General features: G+C 46.7%; 1 protein-coding gene and 1 long non-coding RNA gene across 2 annotated transcripts; one reads left to right on the forward strand and one right to left on the reverse strand.

Annotated features, from left to right (window-relative positions):
• Positions 1-152: 152 nt before the first annotated feature.
• On the reverse strand, positions 153-22835 carry LOC116546265 (presequence protease, mitochondrial). The gene is made up of 18 exons (XM_032272579.1): positions 22591-22835; positions 21815-21928; positions 21206-21302; positions 20634-20768; positions 18668-18806; positions 14104-14220; positions 12542-12674; positions 11106-11226; positions 10917-10993; positions 10500-10665; positions 9742-9842; positions 7912-8032; positions 6631-6705; positions 5796-5908; positions 3101-3226; positions 1318-1463; positions 652-754; positions 153-568 (listed from the first exon to the last, which is right to left on the reverse strand). The coding sequence occupies exons 3-18, from the start codon at positions 21245-21247 to the stop codon at positions 475-477; spliced, it is 1809 nt and encodes a 602-aa protein (XP_032128470.1). The 5' UTR covers positions 21248-21302; positions 21815-21928; positions 22591-22835; the 3' UTR covers positions 153-474.
• Positions 1261-17988, forward strand: LOC116546267. The gene is made up of 3 exons (XR_004266649.1): positions 1261-1274; positions 15111-15118; positions 17865-17988. It is a non-coding gene; the product is annotated as an uncharacterized LOC116546267 (long non-coding RNA).
• Positions 22836-23158: the final 323 nt, after the last annotated feature.

Consider the following 23158-nt stretch of genomic DNA (forward strand, 5'->3'; position numbering starts at 1 on the left):
GCCCGTCTGTTAGGGGACGCTCCTGAGGTCCTCGGTGTGGCTGCGGTCCATAAATCAGCACAGGCAGGTGGGACAGCCTTGTGCAGCTTTTCACTTTACTCCTACATTTAATAAAGGCCCTAAATGCTACTTAAAATAATGATTCAAGCACCGTAAGTCAGAGTTGCCCTTTATTTTTAGATTCCTAAATAAATATTCTAGGGTTAATCAGGCAAAAGTCAGTCTTTCTGTCACCACAAAGCTAAAGTTCTACATGGCACATCTTTGCTGTTTCATGCATGATTATCAAGATAGATAAAGTTTTTATCTGACCTGCCAGTCAATGGCTTTGGCAAAATTTTAAGAATGACATCATATCCTTGGAAAAAGCAGTAACATTTCTGCCTTTTCCAGTTCGGCTCAGAGGCTCCTTTTCTCAACGCCTGTGTGTGTAGCACACCTGAGCTCCTGCGCCGTCAGAAGCTCCACGGCTGCTCAACTGATGATCCAGGATGGGTCCTTGGCGATTTTTGCATTCTCTGGTCCAAGTATGGCCAGGCCATGTGTGCTCTTTCCCGTGCCAAGGTACCTGAGAGGAAGGCGTGGTCAGCGTGTGAAAGGGCGCGCGCAGGCCTCAAATCCCAGGCGCCGTCTCTCCTGCTCCCCACTCACCTGTCGCTCACGGCCAGGAGCTTGTCACGGCTGACGGCAAAGAGCTGCTCCCTGTGGGCCTGCTTCATATCATCTGAGAGGCCGGACAGGAAGTAGTCCATTCCTAGAAGACAAAGCACAGGCACCATGACGCTGCCGCCCATGCGCTGTGGGCTGTGCACTCGGGTCCTGGAGGAGACGTGGACATCTCACTGTTACTTCATGTGAACGTATTTCAACCACGGGGACATATCTAACAGACCAGAGATCACACCCCCACCTCCAGCTCCCACAAGCCACGCTGACCCTACCAACGCCTGCTTCTGCAGCATGGACGAAGTCAGGGCCACATGAGGCTGATGATGCTGTCAGCAGAAGTGGCTCTACAGAGTAACGTGGCCATGCCCATGTACCCCTTCTACGCTAATGAGCCAGGACCCTGGCGTGGGTTGGCCCCACTGGGCCTCAGCTCAGTAAAACTGAAATGACTGGAGACACTTTTCTTGCCTGGATGTTGGGAAGAGTGTTTCAAGCCCCACGTTTAGGGTGATAGACATGGAAATCATCACAAGCAGGGACACGGATGGCAGAAGCTGTTGCGCCTGCCCATGCATGTGGGGACTCCGAAAACGGCAATGCCATCTGTGAGGCTGTGGGCTGAGATTCTCGCTGTTACACCCAGAATACCTTTGTCAGAAGGAGCGACAGGAGCATCTACGGTCGAGAAGACAGAAAGTTTGGCTTCGTCGATGTCTTGCTGTGTGAATTTTCCCGACTTAGCCCAGTCAACAGCCTTCCCAAAAGACTGGAGTGTCTCCATTGTATTTGGGTCCCTAGGAAACCCAGAGAAATAAACAGTCAAGCACTTTACCAGAGGACAAGTTAATCACAACCATCTGTCAACAGTTGAACATCTGTGTGAACAGCTCTATGTTACACATTACAGTCCAAACAGCCCACTGACAAATCGCTTAATTACTCTCAATGGAAATTTAAATCCGATCACATAAGTCATTCAACACATTCTCCCTCTACTTAGACGAGGTCCATCTGCAGAACATTCTCCCCAGATTATTTAAATACACCCCTGTGACCTCATCAGGAGAGGAAAGTGGAGAGTCCAGGGTGGGGGCAGGTTGGGATTACAAAGAAATTACAGAAGACTCAAGTGGAAAAATTAAGCTAAGGTTGTCCTTTACTCTCCCTTAAGAAATACCCAGGATAGTCCAGGAATCAGCCTGAGGGGCCAATCCAGACTTCCGTCTGTGTAAGCGTTAAGAGTCCCACCCTCCCTCCACCCTGATTCAGAGCTGCAGAGGGGCTGTGTGCTACTTCCCCATTCTTGTCTAGAAGTGTGGCTTCCAGCACGGCAACACGGCAAGAGGGAGAGCTCCTTAGAGTGGCAATGGCTGCCTATCTGCCTGCATGTCTGCCTGCCTCATCTACCTATGCATCCAGGAGCCAGGGTCTCACTCTGTCGCCCAGCCTGGCATGCAGTGGTACATCTTGGCTCACTGTAGCTTCAATCTCCCTGGGCTCAAGTGATCCTCCTGCCTTAGCCTCCTGTGGCTAGAACCACAGACACTTGCCACCAAGGCTGCCTAGCTTCTTATAGTGTTAGAATACACCTTCTCTTGGGCAGGAGAGTCACAGAAAATCAGGAATTTATTGTTTTAGAGTAACGGTGTTATGTTTATGAAGCTAACAGAACAGCATCCACATTAGGCACCTAAAACTGAAATAAGAACGCTCTGACGCTATATCGCAGCCCCAACAACTAGGGCCTGTTCCAATACCTGGAGGGCAGGGCTGCATCCTCCTGAGACAGTGCTGAGTCCTATGGACACTATGGTTTTTATTTTTTTCTATATCTTTGTTAAAATTTACAAATTAAGTACAGCAAGGTATTAACAAAATTCAACAGTTATAATGTAATAAAAGGTATGGTGATGAGCTACTATTAACTAAAACAAGGGTTTTTTGAACATAAGCTCTTACCTGACAATGTATCTGACCTATACGGCTACTGATGACCCACAGGCAGGTAGTGTAGACAGTGTGAGATTTCATCCCACTGCTTCGAAGAATGGTGTGCCATTTAAAACTGAGGAAGTATTTATGTCTGGAATTTTCCATCTAACATGTCCAGACTGAGGGTAACTGTGGGCACGAAAGTGTGGAAAGCAAAACCATGGATGGAGGCACTACTGAGTTTTGCCGAAATATGCTGGTTACAGCATGCCCAGTTTGCTCAAGGAGAATGCTTCCTGTTTAGGCTGCTAGCCCTAATCCTTGTACCAGAAGGACATTGCTGCGTGTGGCTAAGTGCTCAACGAGCGAAAGGAAACAAACGGAACTTTTCTTTTTCTAAGGTTCAATGCAGTAGAAGAAAATGATAGATAATCCCAAGTAGAAGACTACAGATAAACCGATGTGTGCATCCAAGTATGTGGAACAGAGAAAACCTCACCTGTAAGAGTAAAAGGTGAAAATCCCATTGTGGCTGAGTTTTGCACCTCCAGCATAAGCACCACCTTTTTCTCGAATTTCTGTATGCAGAAACTTAGCAGTCATCAAACATGCAAGGATTTTAAGACTGAAATGAATGATTAGAAAATGTAAGTTAAAAACATGTCTGATAAAAAAGCATATGCAGTGAAATAATTATTGGAATAAGTGAAAATGAAAATAAACTCAATCTGTAAAGTAATGCCATATAAATTATGGTCCCATATTTTGGTCTTGTTTTTTACAAGATGGGGGTCTCGCTGTCTCCAGGCTGGAGTGCACTGGTGCAGTCACAGCTCACTGTAGCCTTGAACTCCTGGGCTCAAGGGATCCCTCCCCCCTCCCCAGCCTCCTGAGTAGCTGGGACTACAGGTGTATGCCACCAAGCCTGGCTATTTTTACGTATTTTGTAGAGGCAGGGTCTAGTTTTGTTGCCCAGTCTGGTCTCAAACTCCTGGCGTCAAGCAATCTTTCTGCCTTGAAAGTGCTGGGATTACAGGCAAGAGATTTTTTTTTAATTACCAACACTAAAAACCACAAGGAAGAACAATTTTCAAAGAGTTGGCTTAGATTACAGGGTTGAAGTGAGAGGTGGTGGGGAGGAAATCAACACTTCCAGCATCACACTGCTTCACTTGTTCCAATGTATACATGTCATTTTAAAATCTGATCAAGTAGAAAGCAGTTATTTCTACTGTAAAGGCAAATGTGCAAATGAACGTTTATTTAAATGCCTCACATTAGAATACGGAAAAAAAGGAAAGTTAAGTCAGAGTTTTGTAGGAATCCCTTAAGAAAACACACACACTCCACTAAAGCACATTTCTAGGAACGAAGCTGATTTCCTTTGCCTTCCACTGTGAATGGTAGTATCACACTCTAGATGACTCCAGAATGCATCCACCTTCGACAGAAGGCAGAGCCATGCCTGCCACTGCAGGGAAGTCAATGATGGTACCATCTGCAGTAGACACAGGCTCCCCAAAGATGCCCATGGCAAGATCAGCCCCAGGTCCCTGCTTCTACTACACCTTTTCCCAAAGCAGATGAAGGGGGTCAAATAGGCCAGGTGGGAAATGGAGGAAGGAGTGGGCGTGTTCCCAGCGGCTGTGGTAGAAGTCACAACCATCTAGCGTGGGTCCACCAGGAGAAACCCGACACCACTTGGGTGGCTGGGGCACCATCAGCTGAGAACAGCGAGGCTGGAGCCAGACCCTGGGGGAGGGAGCCCTGACGCACCAACAGGGACTGGCATTTCATCTGTCCATATGATACTCTTGAGAAGCTTCTATTACTTGTATATTACATTAAAACCACATGCTCATTGTTGAAAGACTACAAAATACCAGAAACCAGGAGAAAAACATCTATTAGCCTCTTCACAGTTTCCATGTTTTCGGTCTACATCTTCCTATTGGACGGCGCGAACAGGCATCACTATTCTGCTGGCACAGCAGACAGATATCTACCTTTTGCAAATATGGAAATAAACGGACAAAACAGCTGAGCCACTATCATCTTTTCTACAGATCTGAGAGCTCTTCTCTTTCTGGGCCCCCACTGCAGCCCCACGTTTCTTCCTGCCTGGCTCCTCCACCCCTCCTGTGACACACATGTACCCTGAAGGCCCAGCTCCTTCTCCAGTCAGGACAGGCTGCACAGGCCTAGCCTGCCTTCCCCCTCTACCAGGCTCCCTCTTTGGTTTAGGCCCTCATGGGGGTAGCTGCCTGGGACAAAGACATAGGAAGTGAATTTCCGGGATATAAGATGCTTGCACATATCTGTGTCACACTCACACACCCAATTGACGGGTCCCCAAAGGTGCACGTCTGTGAGTCTGTCTTCCCGGTCTAGTCAGTTTCCCCAGATGGGATGAACACAGACACGGGGCAGCCACAGTTCAGAAGGGCCTGGAGGGGCCAGTCTGTGGGCTACAAATTCGCTCACTTCATGCCACTTTGAGAGCAGACCTGACCCTGACACTCAGCTGTGGCTTCAGCCCTTCAACCAAGGGCCTCCTTCCCTGAGCTTCTGACTTGGTGGGGAGACGGGGGAGGTGTACTCCTTAGAGCAACTGTGAGCTGGCCTCCAGCCCCGCCAGCTGCAGCGCTCTGCAGCACCCCTGGTCTCTCCCCACTGCCCTGTCCCTCCGTGGCCCATGCCAGGCACACCCACCCACCCACAGTCATGATCATGAGGTTCTCTGGCAGCCCCCACAGTTGCCTCCCACTCTTTCCTCCGTGGCTTCCTGTCTTAACCTGCCTTTGCTCTCGTTCCATGCATCTGTCTTCATGAAGGCTTAATCTGCCATGTGGATCAGAAATCAGCCTAAATTCACTCAGTTTTTACCTAGAGATGAGGTGAGTACATGGGGCATTTTGAAAGGAGTCTGTGTTTAGGGTCACAGATGCCTGTTTTGTTTATAGGAATCCTCAAGAATAGAAACTGTTTATAAAGGTGACTGGCTCTAAAGCTGGGCCTTTGCTCACGAAGACTCTGCTGTTTAAGGAGGAGCGCTCAGAGACATGCAGCCCCCGGCCCAACACTCGAAGTTGGCGTGGACTTCCCACTAAAACACACCCTGCGAACTCCAACAGGCTTGACAAGCTGCTTCCATAAGGCTCAGGCCTGGGAGGGCCCGACCTCCACCCTCCTACCTGGCATGATCTGGGTCCGTGTAGGGGACAGTTCGGATGCATTCGCCCACGTAGTTCACTGGGAAGGGCATCAGGAAGTGGGTCTTCATCTGCCAGGGCTTGAAGGTGGGTTCCTGAGGGACAAGGTATAGTCAGAGGCTGTGCTGCCAGGCACCGCCCACAGCACTGGGACACAAGAGCAAGACACTGCAGTTATGTCACTTCACACAATTTCTCACTGCAAAACATCAAGTCCTCCAATTCTGACATGATGCTTTACTGTTCAATTAAAAACATTTCCCTCCACACCGTTTCTATCACAGCTGATGCTCTGGGAATGTGTTAAATCACTCTGCTCCACAAGGAACTGAATCAAACTGCATCAGCACCACGCTGAGGGAGGGGAAAAGAACTGTCAGGCTGCTCCACTGGTGTAGACTCAGCTCAGGAGCTATGTTCAAAGCAGGGTGAGCTGCCCAGGAGGAGACCACCCAGAGCAGCAGCCCTCACCTCCTCAGCACAGGAGGACGCACCCGCACCAGGGCCCTCACCTCCTCAGCACAGGAGGACGCACCCGCACCAGGGCCCTCACCTCCTCGGCACAGGAGGACACACCCGCCCCAGGGCCCTCACCTCCTCGGCACAGGGAGGACACGCCCACACCAGGGCCTTCGCTCAGCACAATCAAAGAGAAAAACTCAGGGTGGCAATGACAAAGGACGCACTGAACTCACAACTCTAGGGACATGCCGGCCCCACAGACAGGCAAACGGAGGGACGATCACCATCAGCGGCAGACACAGCCGTGGAGGGATGCACCCGACCACTGGGAAGCCAGCTGGGCTGTGGTTCTTACCATGACCAGCTTCCTAATGATCTGGGAGCCGTTGCGAGCGTGGGCATCTCCATCAGAGCTGCTAGGCGCAGGTTTCTGAAAATCAAGTTCCCAAGAAAAATGAAAAATCCAAAACTCACCTGAAACAGGTAAGAAGGAACAGAGTTTACAGAATTCACAGAGCTAATAACAAGTGTTAGGGTGGATTTCAGTATTTTAAATAATAAATGCTATAAAGGAGAAAAATTTATCATTCATGGGTTACTATATGGAAAATTTTTTAAAAAGATAGAAAATAAAAATAGGCTGCGCACAGCGGCTCCTGTCAATGAGGTAGAAGGACTGCTTGAGTCCAGGGGTTTGAGACCAGCCTGGGCAACGCAGGGAGCCCCCATCTCAACAAAAACATTTAAAAATTAGCCAGTCATGGCGGTGCATGCCTGTGGCCCCAGCTACTTGGGAGGCCGAGGCTGGAGGATCACTTGAGCCCGGGAGGTCACCATGGCTAGGCTGCAGCTAGCTATAATGGCACCGCTGCACTCCAGCCTGGGTGAGAGTGAGGCCCTGTCTCAAAAAATTAAAAACTAAAGAAAGAAATAAAGAGAATAATGAAATAAATGAAGAAAATTTTAAAATGAATTTTCAGATGGTCAAGGAAAAGGTGGCCTTGTTATACGGTGCAAAGAAAATACTTTAAGCTTCTTTCCTCCTTCTGCACTTTCTAGTTAAAAATCTGTCAAATCAAGAGGACATGTAAAGGGGCAGGGAGACCACGCCCAGAAAAGAACCAGGGACACAGACACCAATGGAGAAGGCGTCAGAAACATCCTCTGCAAAATCTACACCGTCAGCCTCCCCCACTGACATCCGTGAACTAGATTACAACCCTTTGTAAATTAATCAGATTTATTAAATTAGTTATCACCGACATAACTGTTCTACAGACAAATTCATGGATTCATGAGTTAAAGAAATAGCAGTGAAGCAGCCTTCTTCAGGCCACGGTTTTGGGCCGTTCCTATGCCAGAGTAACCCAACTGAAGTCTTTCTTCCTGTCAGACTACTTGCTGCAAGGCACAGAGTGAGTCCAGAACCTAAGGCTACACCGCAGGGTCTGAACTCAACTGGGCCAACACTGGACTAGACACTTAATCCTCCTGAACCTCAGTCTCTTACGTGCGTAATGAGAGAGATGAACAACCACATGCTGGACTGTTCTGAGACCTGAGTTAATACACGTAAAACCCGAGAGCTGCCCCTGCCAGGCACGCACCAGGCGCCAGTGCCACCATCAGTGCATACCTCGACCACGTGTGGACGCACAGGCCTCCGTTCCTTCTTACTTCGACCAATGCTTCTAAGGAAGTTTTCTACCACTTTTTCTGTCTGAGCCATCTGCTGAGGAGTCGCATTCACTGAACACCTGTTTGAAAGTTATATGTACATAAAACCATCATTAGAAAAAATAGTTTTAGTAATTCATCACATTTTGTATAAATAATTCAAAAATAAAAATGTTTTTTATAAAAAATACTTTCAGGGCCGGGCGCGGTGGCTCAAGCCTGTAATCCCAGCACTGTGGGAGGCCGAGGCGGGTGGATCACGAGGTCAAGAGATCGAGACCATCCTGGTCAACATGGTGAAACCCCGTCTCTACTAAAACTACAAAAAATTAGCTGGGCATGGTGACGCGTGCCTGTAATCCCAGTGGCTCAGGAGGCTGGGGCAGGAGAATTGCCTGAACCCGGGAGGCGGAGGTTGCGGTGAGCCGAGATCGCGCCATTGCACTCCAGCCTGGGTAACAAGAGCGAAACTCCGTCTCAAAAAAAAAAAATAAATAAAAAAAAATAAAAAATAAAAAATAAAAAATACTTTCAAAGATGTTAAAAGAAACAGTAGCCAAATGTAGAAATAACACAGCCACCTTCCTGCTTTGCAGTGCTTCGAGTTACCAAGAAATTTCCACATAGTTCAGTGTGTCAGCTAATAAAACTGTCCAGACACAGACAGCCTGAGCCTCTAAAGTCATCTTCTTCCAAAGAGCAAAGAAAATACAGAGATTAAGATCTGCTAACTATGCCTTCAGAATTACACTATCGAAACACTGACAACTTTTAAAATTACTGTCCAACAGTCATCAATTTGAAAATCTGAACTGGTTTTTAAAGCAGAAAACCATAAAACGCAAAAAATTACCATGCTTTCAAAGTTACATGAAAATAGAACTTTTCCAAATTCTGCAGAATTGCAGATACTATCATATAAAATCTACCTGAACTCCACAGTATATGACAAAGTGTGTATTGTTTCCTTCTGGCTGTAAATCCTAAATGTATTCTAAAGTAACAGCAGGTACCATTATATCAATACTAACTATATCCCAGGTACGTATGCTACCTTGTAGATACTTTTCCTTTTATTCCTCACAATAAACCTGCAAAGGAAAGTTTTATGGAGGAGGAAGCAGAAGGCTCAGGTGGGTCAGCTGCCCAGGACCGCCTGGGTGCGAGGTGAGTGCTGGCCATGCACTGGAAGCCAGGCCTACCTGAGCCCAGCGCCCAGCGACCCCAACCACCAGGCCCCAGCTCTGGCCACCCACAGACCGCCCTGTACAATCTGCCAGGGATTCTCAAAACATGACTCGGGAAAGGCACCAGGACTCTCTAAAGAAGGACATGTTCTCAAGTACTGACGAATACCTCAATGTTACTGACAATAAGATGCTGAAAGTAAACAGTTCATCATGCTTCAACTTCAATCACGCTTACAAACCTGAGGGCATATCCTCGGAGCATCACGTGACTTTAGAAGAAACTGCACTTGTGCTCTGGTCCTGAGCAAGCCTACCTTCACAGATCTGCCGTTTACCAACCATTTGCTGTGGAAGCAATATAACTAAGTATTTGCCCTCAATCTATTTGCAGTTCTAGAACACAACTACCCTATGTTCTTTCCTATCTCCAACTTTTAATAAGCTTAAAATATTTTTTTCTTAGTTTACTAGAGCACTTGACTTCTACAATAAATTTTATAACCTATACCTCTACCAAGTACTCTATCTTGAAGTTCCTATAATAAGTGAAAAATACCTAAGAACTACACTTAATTATTTAAAAACAATCACAAACGTACCTCATATTATCACCATTTAATAGGTGCTTCTTAATACGAGGGAGCTTCCTCAGGATGGGTTTGATGTCTGTCATTTCTGCAATCCTCTTCATCAGTCGTACCTGAAACAGAGGAAGCTCACTCAGCCAGAGGCCACGAAAGACCACTCAGTGTGAGCCACGCACCCATGACATCAGAACCCTGTTTGAGCAGGGGTTATGTGTGTGAGTGTGTGGCTTGAGGGCTGGAACAGGGGTGCAGGAGTGGTATGAAGAGGAAGATGAGTTAAAACCAACCAACCAGGCCGGGCGCGGTGGCTCAAGCCTGTAATCCCAGCACTTTGGGAGGCCGAGGTGGGTGGATCATGAGGTCAAGAGATCGAGACCATCCTGGTCAACATGGTGAAACCCCGTCTCTACTAAAAATACAAAAATTCAGCTGGGCATGGTGGCGTGTGCCTGTAATCCCAGCTACTCAGGAGGCTGAGGCAGGAGAATTGCCTGAACCCAGGAGGCGGAGGTTGTGGTGAGCCAAGATCGCGCGCCATTGCACTCCAGCCTGGGTAACAAGAGCGAAACTCCGTCTCAAAAAAAAAAAAAAAAAACAAACAAACAAACAAACAAACAAACAAACAAAAAAACCCCAACCAACCAATTTTTCCCTATATTTGGTCAGTTAGAAAGTTAGCATTTGAGACATTAATGTATTCCCAAAGAAATCAGCAACTCTGGAACATGTGGCTAAACCAGAGTCGCACAGGTTCCTTCCAGGCTTCCCACCTGATCCATCCCACTGAAGGCCTCCCGCAGGTCCCCTGCGGGCGTGAGGGTCCTGCCAGCCCTGATGGATGCGTACAGGTGTCCAGAGTCGGGAATTCCATTGGCAAGCTCCTGGGCGGTCATCTTCACCAGCACTTTGAAGTGCTCTTCTTCTTCAAAGCACGGGCTATGAAAAAAGGCAAAGAATATATTCCTGGAGACCCGTTCATCATGCCCCTTCAATATCATGGACAATTTATTAAGAATAAGTTTTCAGACTATTTCACCAACCAAAGAAATTTTCTAAGTCCATATGAATAACAAGTAAAACCACTTGGAAGTCAACAACCAATACAAGTAAAATTGTCTACTTTAAAGTATTTCAAACGAAGATGTCTGGAACAGCCCAAGAATGGACAACTCTTCAAATGCAGTTACTTGTTAAATATTTCACTCCATAGATGCATCATGTCTGGCAAGTTTCGATCCAGGCAGAGAGAGGAGAAAAGCACACCCTGAAACACAGAAAACACAGCGGAGGAATGGAATTAGGGGCGAACTGCACAGTAACAGAAAGCCACTGGAGAAAAACTTCACCACAGCCGTCATCTGACAGTGACAGGCTACCTGCTCGTAGGTGTCCATGTGTGAGTCGTCGGGGAGCACGTGGGGAGCAGCACTCATCCCTCCAGTCTTCAGTTCGATCTGCTGAGCCTGCTCCCGGTAGTCAAGAAGGCCGCAGCCCAGCCTGACAGAGGAGAGACGCATCGCGCCGATTACAAGGAAATCTTGACAGAATCATTTTTAAAACTGTGAATCTTTAAATACAAGTTGCTTACATTAATTCAATAACTACAGCTCTCCCAACCTCTTTACACTTCGAAGGTCATAAAGCAGGAACACACTCTGGCCTTTGCCCTCAGGAGTTCACGTGCTCTCTCCCAGGGAGACACCAGCTTCTCATGCCTAAGAAGTCAGTGTCCAGGGGCACAAGACACTTTGGGAGGCCTGTTTCTGCACTCAAAACAGCATTCTAAAATATGCATTTCCAGGCGTGATCGTCTAAGTAAATGTTTCATGAATACCCCCTACTCTCTTCGCCCACTCCCTGTGATACAAACTTCCTTCTCTCAAATGTCTGGTAGCCTAGCAGGGGAGTCCAAAGACTACACACTAAGTTTTTAAGAAAAGCATCTTCATCTCAGCACTCATGCTTCTAGTGATACTGCTAATGCCAGAAGTCATTAACTTAGTCAAGGAACAACTGTAAGTGTTTTCTAAGGTGCTGCGAAAGGATGAGCAGTGGCCCTCTATTTAAAAAGAAAGCCGGGGGCCTTTCAAAACCCTGAAGACACTTTCCATCTGAGCAGATCCTCAACCAGGGTGCAGAAGGCATCACAGCCAGGTAGCTTTCTGCAGCATGAGGACAACTTCACTGTCACGAAGCGAAGACGCCGGATGCTCGCCAGGTTGGGCAACGGCCCCCGAAGCTGGCTGTAGGGTTCCCTGTCACCTGATTTTCCTGGATAGGAACGGACGCCCACAGCCCTGTCTACTGCTTGTCCTGCAACCCTCAAGTTGGCAGGGCAGGGCAAAAGGACAAGTGGTGATGTGTGCACTCGGGTGTGTGTTTCCAGATCTGTGCACACACCACCTTGGGAGGACGCCAGCAATGCAGTCAGCTCGGAAGAGCAACGCAGACAGCAGGACATCCATCTGTCCCCAAGGCAGCCTCGGGCCACACTGCACACTGAACTACCCAAACTTTCAGATTAAACAATCATTCCTTGCCAAAGCGTAACAGATTAGTATGCTGAGACAGAGATCTATAAGCATCTCCTTATATTATGCCGGGGATTCATAAATATTTCAATGTACTATAGTAAGAAAATGTTACTTTCATAAAAACAAATTCTAAACCAGCATACTGTACACTTTACTTACACATTAACACTGTTAAGTAGTGACTCACTGAAGGTAATTCCTACTGATGCATTACAACAATAGAGATATGCACACAAAGCAGATATTAGTAAGACACAAGGGCATGCTGCAACTCGTACTTGGTGAGGACGCTGCAGAAGAGGGGCACGTAGGGCCTCAGCTCCTCGGGGAGGGTGTTCAGGCTGCAGAAGGCCCGGAAATACACCACGCCATTGGTGGGCTGAGAGCAGTACTGAACAGGGATATCTCCAGCTAGGAAAACAAAAAGGATTTAATGTTTACTGCTGCCAGTATAATTTTAACCATATTTAATATTTAAAAAACAATGCTACTGCTTTTCAAGAATGGAAATTCAAGACTTAGAGTTTATATAAATTTCCCTGTTGCATTTTCATGATTACATCCGGAATTGTCTTCAATAGTAGAGCAACCTGCGCTCTCCGAGGAATGGGAAAGGAAGGACAGAGCCACGGCCTGCTGGTCTCATAACTGTGAGTTCCAGCAGGTGCGCCCGCCTCTCTCCACCCCACCTTCCTTACCCAACCTCTCCCCAACAACCACAGAGAACTCCAACCAGGTCCCCCCGATGGCCCCTGGGCCCACATCACACCCGTCCTCAGCACTGCTCATCTTCCCCAACAGGCCCTGCCACCCGAGGGCTCCAAACAAGGCTCCTGGTGCCCCCACCCCCCACTCCTCCTGACCTCTTGAGGGAAGGGCTGAGCATTCAGCTTTGTATGTTCCTACCTAGCAGAGCGCCCCAGACCAGCAGAGACACCAAGGCATGAACGGATGTCTCATTTACTGTCACTCATTGTTTTAGTGAACACTTAATGAGACTCAGGACATAAAAACTGCAGGGGTTAATAGATCAGAGGGATGTTTGCCTCGATTCTCACAAGTGCACACACACGCAAAAAGAAATCAGACAGAAGCACGGTGAGTGCCGCCGGAAGATAAAAATGGGTTGGAGACGCTTCACAGGACACAGGAATGCCCAGGGTGAAATCTCATCCCCATCTTTGAGATGCAAGTGACAGCCATGCTCCCCTCAGCTCAGTAACACCTGGCCACACCCACTGGCAAGCTCAGCATCAACACCGTCCCAGGTAAGGTTACCCTATAGATGCCTCTCCTGCTACAAGCCAGGAGCCAGAGAAAGGAGGTGCCCTGAGAACTCAAAAGCAGTGACAGACACGGGGCAAAAATTACCATGAATGAAACGCACCACAGCAAGAAATGCCAAAACGAGGCAGGGGGTGCACCTGGCCTCCGAATCCCTTTCAGCTCCACGCCCACTCTCTCGAGGCGCTCTTGCCCCCCGACTTCCTCTCTATGTGGACGGCAGGGTGAACAGTTGGGACAAGGGGCTCTGAGGATGCCTCTATTTTTAAAACTGCACTTAATACAGTCACAGCATAACCCAAATCCTCATGATTCTAGAAGCAGCAAATCAGAGCGCCCTATCAAACCCACTCTCAGAAACACACACATAGGCTCTTACTGAGTGACGGAGTCTATGGCCACTGAGAATTAGAAACTAGGTATAAGACATGCTGAGGCCAAGACTATGAGTGAGCAGGGAGCACCTCCAAGATGTGACTCTACTGCTGCTGTGAGGAGTGACATTTCACTCCACAAAGGAACCCCAGCCCCCATGAAAAGCAGTGTTCCCAAGGACCTGTCAGGACCACGTCCAGCTCCGTGGCAGGTATGGTGGGCTCGATATCCGAAACTTTCAACGCTGGCAGGCAAGAGGCATCTTGAGGTTTGCTTTGCCGCGTCCGTAATTCTAAACCTAAAAAAGAAACAAGAAAAAGGAATATTCAGGACCATAATGAAAAGGGCTGATGCAGTTTATCCCCTCTCTGCGTTATTTTACATCCAGAATGAGCCGTCCATGCCAAGTGTGGGGAGTAAGTGAGCACTGTGGTTTGCAAAGCACCTCCTATTTCCAGGCTGACCAATCTGAGAGGCACTAATAACCTGCTTGGCGGGTAGCCCTCTCCCGAACTCGCATTCTTCTACTGCGGAACAATTCCATCAGGGAGCGGTGGTTTGCTCAAGCTGCTTCCCCTGTACCCCTCTCCAGAGTTTACATTAAATAGATTCAACTTGTTTTTAGAGTTTTCAAACCATTTCTTGATGGACTGAAATTTAGTGATCTTTATACTTATTTCCTTTTTGTTTTGAGACCGGGTCTGGCTCTGTCACCCAGGCTGGAGTGCAGTGGCATCATCTCGGCTCAATGCAGACTCTGCCTCCCGGGCTCAAGTGATCCTCCCGCCTCAGACTCCTGAATGAACGGCTGGGACCACAGGGCACACCACCTTACTTGGCTAATTTATGGTTTTATTTTTTGGTGTTTTTTTTTTTTTTTTTAGAGATGAGGTTTTGCCATGTTGCCAAGGCTACTCTCGAACTCCTGGACTCAAGTGATCCTCCCACCTCGGCTCTCAAAGTGCTGGGATTTCGGGCATGAGCCACGGCACCTGGCCCCATACTTGTTTTCTATTGTTTCATTTTCACGAATTTCAACAAAAGACTTATAGGATCGCATACATCACACAAATTACAGGGGTGCTTAGAAAGACACTTCCTGGGCCTGACAGCCCATTCATCAATGAGGGAGGCAGCTCCTTCACGGGGGATGCCACTTAGCCACAGCCTACGAGGAGGAGCCACAAGACCCAGGCGTGGTCTCAGCCCTGATGGCCGTCAGTAGAATGGCTTCCCAGTGCAACACCGTGCCAAGCAGATACACAAATGCATTATTCCACGACTCGCAGGGAGGGCTGTGCTGAGTTCCTGCTTTAACTCACAGTCCCACAGAGAACACTCCTGGTGTCTGCTGGGCTGACTCCCCCATGTTCCACTGCCACTTTCTGAAGTTCCCTGAGGGCGTGCTGAGCACTTAGAGAACGAGCCTTGGGGCACAGTGAGCAACTCAGCGGTGTTGTGCTCCACAGGTGCCCCACCGCAGGCTCCAGCTCTTCCGCCCACCTCTGGAGCTGCAACTGCCATCACCACCCCTGCTCCCGACAGCACAGAGCTCAGACTTTCTGGGCTTTGCAGGCCTTCCCCCTCCTGTTCACCATCTAACATCCTGAGTTTCCGCTTGGAGGTTTTCTAATCTATGGCTAGGCCACAAAGCTCCCTCCTCCCTCTTCTGTGACCTGGCTTCCCCCGGGGTCCTTGGGCCCACCTGCGCTAAAAGACGCTGCAGCTACCCTGACGCCCCAGTGCTCCTTCTCTGAACGCACTCACGGTCGGTGGGAAAAGCCTCCGACACGTCCTCTTTTTCCTTGCAGCACATCACACACTCCCTGATGGCGGAGGCTTCACCCCTTCACAGGGCTTAAGACACACACTGAAGTACACAGTTTCCCATTCACCTTTCCTGCACTGCTGTCCTCTACTGACTGGCTTTTAATTCGGAATCCTAACACTGCCATGCACACTTTAAGACTTACTAACCTGAAATAACCATTAAATGCACCAGCACTGTGTCCTCCTTTAAAGGACCTCTGGCGTGAATGTGCAAAGGGAAAATCTGCAGTATGAGCACTGCTCACTCACCTACTGGGCTGGACTGTAATATGCTGGGTTTTCTTAAAGCTCACCTCTGAGGCCAGGCCATGAATAGGAAGTAATTTAGGAAACGTACAATCTGCTGCCTATTCATGGATTTATCACGTGTGCTCACAAACAACTTCAATTAATAGTGGGAAGATTGGAGCTTGTCAATTATCACAAAACAGAGTTCAATAAGGGGGAAAAAGACTTTAAGGTTAAAAAAAAAAAACAACAGAGCTTAAAATAGTTGTCTCTAAACAAGAATTCAAATGCAAAGAACAGGTTACAAATTGACATTAATTTTTCTTTTACTGCATTATGTCACTTCAAAATTGGCAAGATCAAAATGGAATCACTTATCTTCTACCTAACGTCCACTCTTACCTCCTGACAAGCCTGACAATTTCTCACAGAACCCCAATCCAACGAGCTTTTTTGGCAGGAAAAGTGCATGTGTGTATGTGTTGCATATATTTTTAAAAGGCGTTATTAATACGTAACCTACAAGCATTAATATTCACAATTGTAAACCTGTAATTCAGTGAGTTCTGACAAACGTGGCAAGTTATGAAGCTACCACATCAGAGTGCCGAGCCTGTGTGGCACCCCCCAAACTCTCCCACACTCCACAGTCAACCACATCCCGACTCCAGGCCTCAGCAACTTCTCAAGTCTCTGTCCCTGAGGCCTGGCCACGTCCAAGGCTTCCCGTAGTCAGTATGTCATCTTGCGCCTGGCTCACTTCCCTTTGCGGAAAGCTTTCAAGAGGCACCAGCACCAAGTGTGCATCACTGCTGTGTTCCTTTGCAGCAAGTGGCGTTTCTTTCTAAGGACGCACATGTTGATGGAAATCTGAGTTGTTTCAAGTTTTGTGCGGACACGTTTTCATTTCTCGTGAAGGAATGTCAGGAGTAGGGCTTCCTGGGTCCAGCGCGTTGCCCGGCACTGTGGAAGGAGCGTTGGGAGCAGGGCTTCTGGGCTCATGCGTGTTGGTGGGCACTGAGAGAACTGTGACGCTGTTTCCTAGGTGGCCACACCAATTTGGTTCCTTTGGCAGCATGTGAGGGATCCCCTGCCTCTCAGGATTGACAATATTTGGTGCTGGCAATATTTTTTTAAATGCTAGTCATTCTAGTAGGTGTAAACGATCTATCACCGTAGTTTAAATCTGCATTTTTCTAAGAATTATGATATATTTCCCTAAGTAATGAGATTATTTTCCATGTAATGATTTATGTGCCTATTTGCCATTAGGATCTCTTAGGTGGTATCTGTCAAAATCTTTTGCCCATGTTTTAACTGGGTTGTGTGTTCTCATTACTGAATTGTTTGTTTTTCATATATTCTAAATATAGTCCCTTATCAGACACCACTTTTGCAAATGTTTCTTCCCAAGGGCAGAACTACCTCTGAGATCCACGTGGCCCCTGCTCTCCTGCGGCGTCCTGCCTGCCTTAGCTCTGCCCGGCCACTCCCCCAGCTGCCGCCAACCCCACTCTCACTTTTCTCTTCACTCCAACCACCCCGGCCGAGGTCGTCACGTTGTGCTTAGGTTTCCAATTGCCTCTCAGAAGTTTTTGCTATTCAATTTCTCAATTTTTCTTCAAAACTATCCTGAATGAGGCTGTTGTTACACTGCTAATGGCAGTTCTCCTATCTCAATACATGAAGCACCAGCATACTCCCCATCCTCCACTCAGGCCCTCCCCAGGGCCTCTGGGCGGCCTGTCTCCCCCATACATGCTGTGCTCCCTCCATGCCCACCGCTCCACATTCCGAGTGGGCACACCATCCCCATGTGCCCCACGCCTGTCCCACAGAATCCTGCTGCTGCTTCGTGGCTGGCACACACGCTCTGTGCCTGAGACAGGCCTCTTCCAACATACAGCTCTCACTGTCCACACTGCACACAGGCCATGCCTTCTACACCAGGGACAGGCCTCTCCCAACACACAGCTCTCACTGTCCGCACTGCACACAGGCCACGCCTTTTTTTTTTTTGAGACGGAGTTTCGCTCGTTACCCAGGCTGGAGTGCAATGGCGCGATCTCAGCTCACCGCAACCTCCGCCTCCCGGGTTCAGGCAATTCTCCTGCCCCAGCCTCCTGAGTGGCTGGGATTACAGGCACGCGCCACCATGCCCAGCTAATTTTTTGTATTTTTAGTAGAGACGGGGTTTCACCATGTTGACCAGGATGGTCTCGATCTCTTGACCTCGTGATCCACCCGCCTCGGCCTCCCACAGTGCTGGGATTACAGGCTTGAGCCACCGCGCCCGGCCTACAGGCCACAGCTTCTATACCAGGGACAGGCCTCTACCAACACACAGCTCTCACTGTCCACACTGCACACAGGCCACGCCCTCTACACCACGGACAGGCCTCTTCCAACACACAGCACCTGATAAATAAAAAGTATTTACAAAATATGTAAAATAAATACGTCTTTTCAAGCTATTTCTTTTCAGTTATTCTTGCCTTTCCTACTGAACTATAAGGACGATTTTCTGAGACTATCTGAACCCACTGCATTGAATGTGAGCTCTGTCAGTGCCCAGTGGACATCTACTGGTTGAAATAATACTTGCCTCCAACTATTAACTCACTAGCAAGTCCACCAGGCCCAAGTGCAGGTTAGGGAGCTGCACGGCTCAGAAGGAAGCCTCTGACCTTTCTCGTGGACCTGCTGCCTGTCTCTGGGGGACAGGGCCTCAACCTTCTGCTTGAGCTTCGTGGCCTCCAGCTGAGCTTGCTTCTCGCGATACTTGTCATCCGGCCTCATTGATAAAGTCAGCTTATGCTGATTATTCTGCAGCAATCACAGGGACAACAGAAGCCAAGTGAAAACCAGGTCTTACAGGAACCTCACGCTGAGCGAGCCTCTGCTGGTATGCTCTTGGTCCTGGAGTTCTGCCTACCACTTTAAAAACCGCAATCGTAGAACATACCGCTAAAGCTGATTTGCTGATGAAGGTACGCAGCCGTTAGTGCTTCCCACCACACCTGCCTAAGTGGTAGGTACAGGATTCACATATGCTGTTACTCTATTAGGGTTATTTTAATTATTATGGTCATTAGGTCTTAACCATATCAATACTAAACATTTTCATGACACTTTAGTTGTAAAAAGGTTTGCACTTTTAAGTACCACAGATCTTGGATTTTAGTCGAAATTGAAAATAATATAGAATTCTAATTTATTTTTTTGTCTAGTGTTCATTCTACTATGAACTTCTAAAAGGCTAGAACTACATTTCCCATTCAATACTTTATAAATTATTAGAACAAAATAGATGTTGATGTAATATAAAAATAAATGTTAGGTGTTTTCATGCACTTCCCCTATTTCAACAATTAAAAAATTACACATGCACAAAATGCTCCCATATGAAACACTACAAACAGAGGTGAGAGGACTAGAAGACATCAGGAAGTTTATGTCAAATCACAGCAGCTGCGAGAAACTGCAGGTCAAGTTACTGAATCACGTCTCTTGTCTAAAACAATGGAACCCACTGGAGAGTTCCCTTCAAAGCAGACAACAGTCTCTCTCACCAAAGTTCTACCACCTTAATGAGTACAAAGCGAGGAATATGCATCCAAGCACAACTGCCTAAATATCTGAGAAAACAAACATAAGCCTCAAAAGAATTCACTCATGAAAACCAGAATATTTGTTACAATTGAGTGACTGTCCTCGTACTTTACATTCTTTTACTAATAAGAGAATATACGCAGATGTTTTATTCATACCCACACACAAACATGCATATATTCACGTATTAAAAATACACATGGGCCGGGCGCGGTGGCTCAAGCCTGTAATCCCAGCACTTTGGGAGGCCGAGGCGGGTGGATCGCGAGGTCAAGAGATCGAGACCATCCTGGTCAACATGGTGAAACCCCGTCTCAACTAAAAAAATACAAAAAATTAGCTGGGCATGGTGGCACGTGCCTGTAATCCCAGCTACTCAGGAGGCTGAGGTAGGAGAAATGCCTGAACCCGGGAGGCGGAGGAGGTTGCGGTGAGCCGAGATCGCGCCATTGCACTCCAGCCTGGGTAACAAGAGTGAAACTCCGTCTCAAAAAAAAAAAAAAAAAAAAAAAAAAAAAAAAATACACATGTACGTTCATCTAAAAAAAAGTACTAACTTACACTAAAATCTGGAAAATAATTTTTTAAGTTAATGTAAGCATTTATTATTATGATTTTTGAGATGGAGTGTCACTCTTATTGCCCAGGCTAGAGTGCAATGGCATGATCTCGGCTCATTGCAACCTCTGTCTTCCGGGTTCAAGTCCTGCCTCAGCCTCCCGAGTAGCTGGGATTACAGGCATGTGCTACCACACCTAGCTAATTTGTATTTTAGTAAAGACGGGCTATCTCCATGTTGGTCAGGCTGGTCTCGAACTCCCGACCTCAGGTGATCCGCCCACCTTGGCCTCCCAAAGTGCTGGGATTACAAAGTGCTATGTCATGAGCCACAGTGCCCAGCAGCAATTAAATTTTTAATTAGAAATTAAGTCACCCATTAACAGAAATTACTTAAATGTATAGATTACATTCTTAAAATTCCTTTCATTAGTATAAAATTTAACTTCAAAATTAAAGAAATGAACTCTCCAATTTTCTTACCTTAAAATACTGTTTTACTTTTTCTTCTAAAAATTTTGGATTTTCCTGCAGGCACTGTCTGAATTTAGCCAACTGATTTCCCAACTTCAAGAGCTCCACAGGGTCCCCATCGTGGTTCCAGCAAGAAGCTACGTACTGAAAGGAAGAATTCCACATCCACAACGCAGCTGGTACCAAAAACATGGTACGACCTCCAAAAGTTGCCAAGACTTGATTGTTTATAACAGAAGTCATGTAATTCTTTGGTTGGAGAAACAAAAATAACTTCTTTTATCCCCATTTTATTCTAATAAAATAAAAAGCCCTGGTTGAAATTATTTTTAGGAAATAACAGAGTACCAGTTATCATAAATCCTAACCCATTTAAAGTAATCTATTTCACATAAAAATATCAAAAAGCCAATTAAGCTAGTAACAAGACAAAAAGTCTATTATAAAAGTTTATATTCGATCAAAAAAGTATAACTTTCAAGGTTCAAATAAAGCGTTATCAGTATCCATCTATATTTTCAGTCCTAATCAAGATTAGCAAAGCCAAAAAACAAAAGCAAAGTGGTTGAGAAATGACTTACTGATGTCAGAGTCAGTCCAAAGCTGGTAGACTGATGTTTCATCTGTATTTCAATTTTATGAAGTGAAGCTTCAATTCGTTCATCTTCAAATCCTTTCCTAAAGAATACAATAAAGAACAAAGATGGGTCAGACACAATAGCTCATGCCTATAATCCCAGAACTTTGGGAGGCCAAGGCAGGAGGACTACTTGAACCTAGGAGTTTAAGACCAGCCTGAGCAACATAGAGAAACCCCTTATCTACTGAAAATACAAAAGTCAGCTGGGTGTGGTGGTGTACACCCCTAGTCCCAGTTAGGAGGCTAAGGTGGGAGGATCGCCTGAAGCTCGCAGGCGAGGAAATTAGTGAGCCAAGATCACGTCACTGCACACCAGCCTACGGGACAGAGTGAGACCCTGTCTCAAAACAAAACAAAAACCTAAGATGTTGCAAAGAAATAAAAGTTTTAGAAACAGATGGTAGCAGAGATAATATTTAAACAACTAAATATGAACAAATGCATGCTATATGACAGAGGCGGAAGGCCAAAACAATGGATCAGGCTCAGCTCCTCCCAAAAAGCAGGCAGGAATGAGGAACGAAAGCAGATTGTTACAAACAAGACACACTCAATGACTTCATCAATCGTTCTGTCTACTAGGCTTCTGACAGTCTCAATGTCTTCCTCTGCAATCCCCTGGAGGCCGACGCTGAAGTAGGCCTCCCTCGTGTAGCCATTGTACCTAGAAGACAAAACCAGAAATGATGCACTAGAATCCGGGCACATCCATCATGCCCTCGTAATACGCTTCATTTAAAGATCAGAACACAGAGCTTTCAACTCCAAGACTCCACCAAAAAGTGCATTAAAGCAATGTTCTCGAGTAATTGGTTCCGTGTACATTCGTGTCGTTTTATATCTTTTTCAAAAAATAAAATTTAAACTTATGAGTTATGGCAAAATACATCTTAAAACTGAGAACGACTGAGTTTTATAAAATTTTTAAAGTTTCTAATACTTAATAGCACGACCTTTAAGTGAGAACAGTATGGCATTCTGAGGCCCTGGAGAAGCTGTCTCTGTGCTGGGTGTCTTTTGGACAAATGCCTGCTTAAGGGACATAAAGGGGTGTCTTCTTTTGGACAAATGCCTGCTTAAGGGACATAAATGGCTGGCATGGGATGTAGATCTTATCCAGAGCTCTCTGCTGTGGTGGCCATTCTATGCACCATGAGACACTCAGCAGTTTCCTGGTCCCCCATCCTCCAACTGTAACAATCCAAAACCCAAAAATGTATGTTCCAGACATTGTCAAGTGCCAGGCGGGGACAGGGTGTGGAGGTGGAGGAGCAAAACTGCCCCCAACCAATGAGAACTACTAATTTAATCTAATCATAAACTCACCCAACATCCGGAGAAAAGTCTGTGCCAAGGCCAGATTCAATCAAGGCTTTGTAAAAGGGAGAATTGGGTCCAGAAATCAAGAGTGAAGACAGAAGACTTAATGTGAAGGCCTCAAATGTGTTGGTGATGCTGCATTGAAAACAAAAAGGAAGGGAGTAGGGGAGAAACACAGCAAAGGGAAAATTCTTGGCCTTACGCACATTTTATTTAAAATCACTATATACCTGTCTAGAAATTCTTGCATTTCAACATTTATTTTAACAACGATATGAGCAAAAGAGAATTTCTCTTAAATACTGGGATATTTTTTGAAATGGGGGCCTAAACCATAAAATTAACTTCACTGTACATGAAATGCTCATCACCAGACAGCCTAACAAGCACTTTTCACACATGATTTAAATGAAAGGCACAGCAGCACCGCCATTAAGGAGACAAGGAACAAACCAGCAAAGGTCACAGGCACAGAGCTGCAGGCTGAGCACGGAAAGGTCAAGCTTTCCCTTGACCTTTCAAGGAAGCCCAAACCTCCCTTCCCGCACACCCCCGGGGCCCAGGCCTCCCTTCC

Source organism: Sapajus apella, unplaced genomic scaffold (assembly GCF_009761245.1).
Source record: "Sapajus apella isolate SASKATOON/1434 unplaced genomic scaffold, GSC_monkey_1.0 scaffold729, whole genome shotgun sequence".
In the NCBI taxonomy this organism is placed as follows: Eukaryota; Metazoa; Chordata; class Mammalia; order Primates; family Cebidae; genus Sapajus; species Sapajus apella.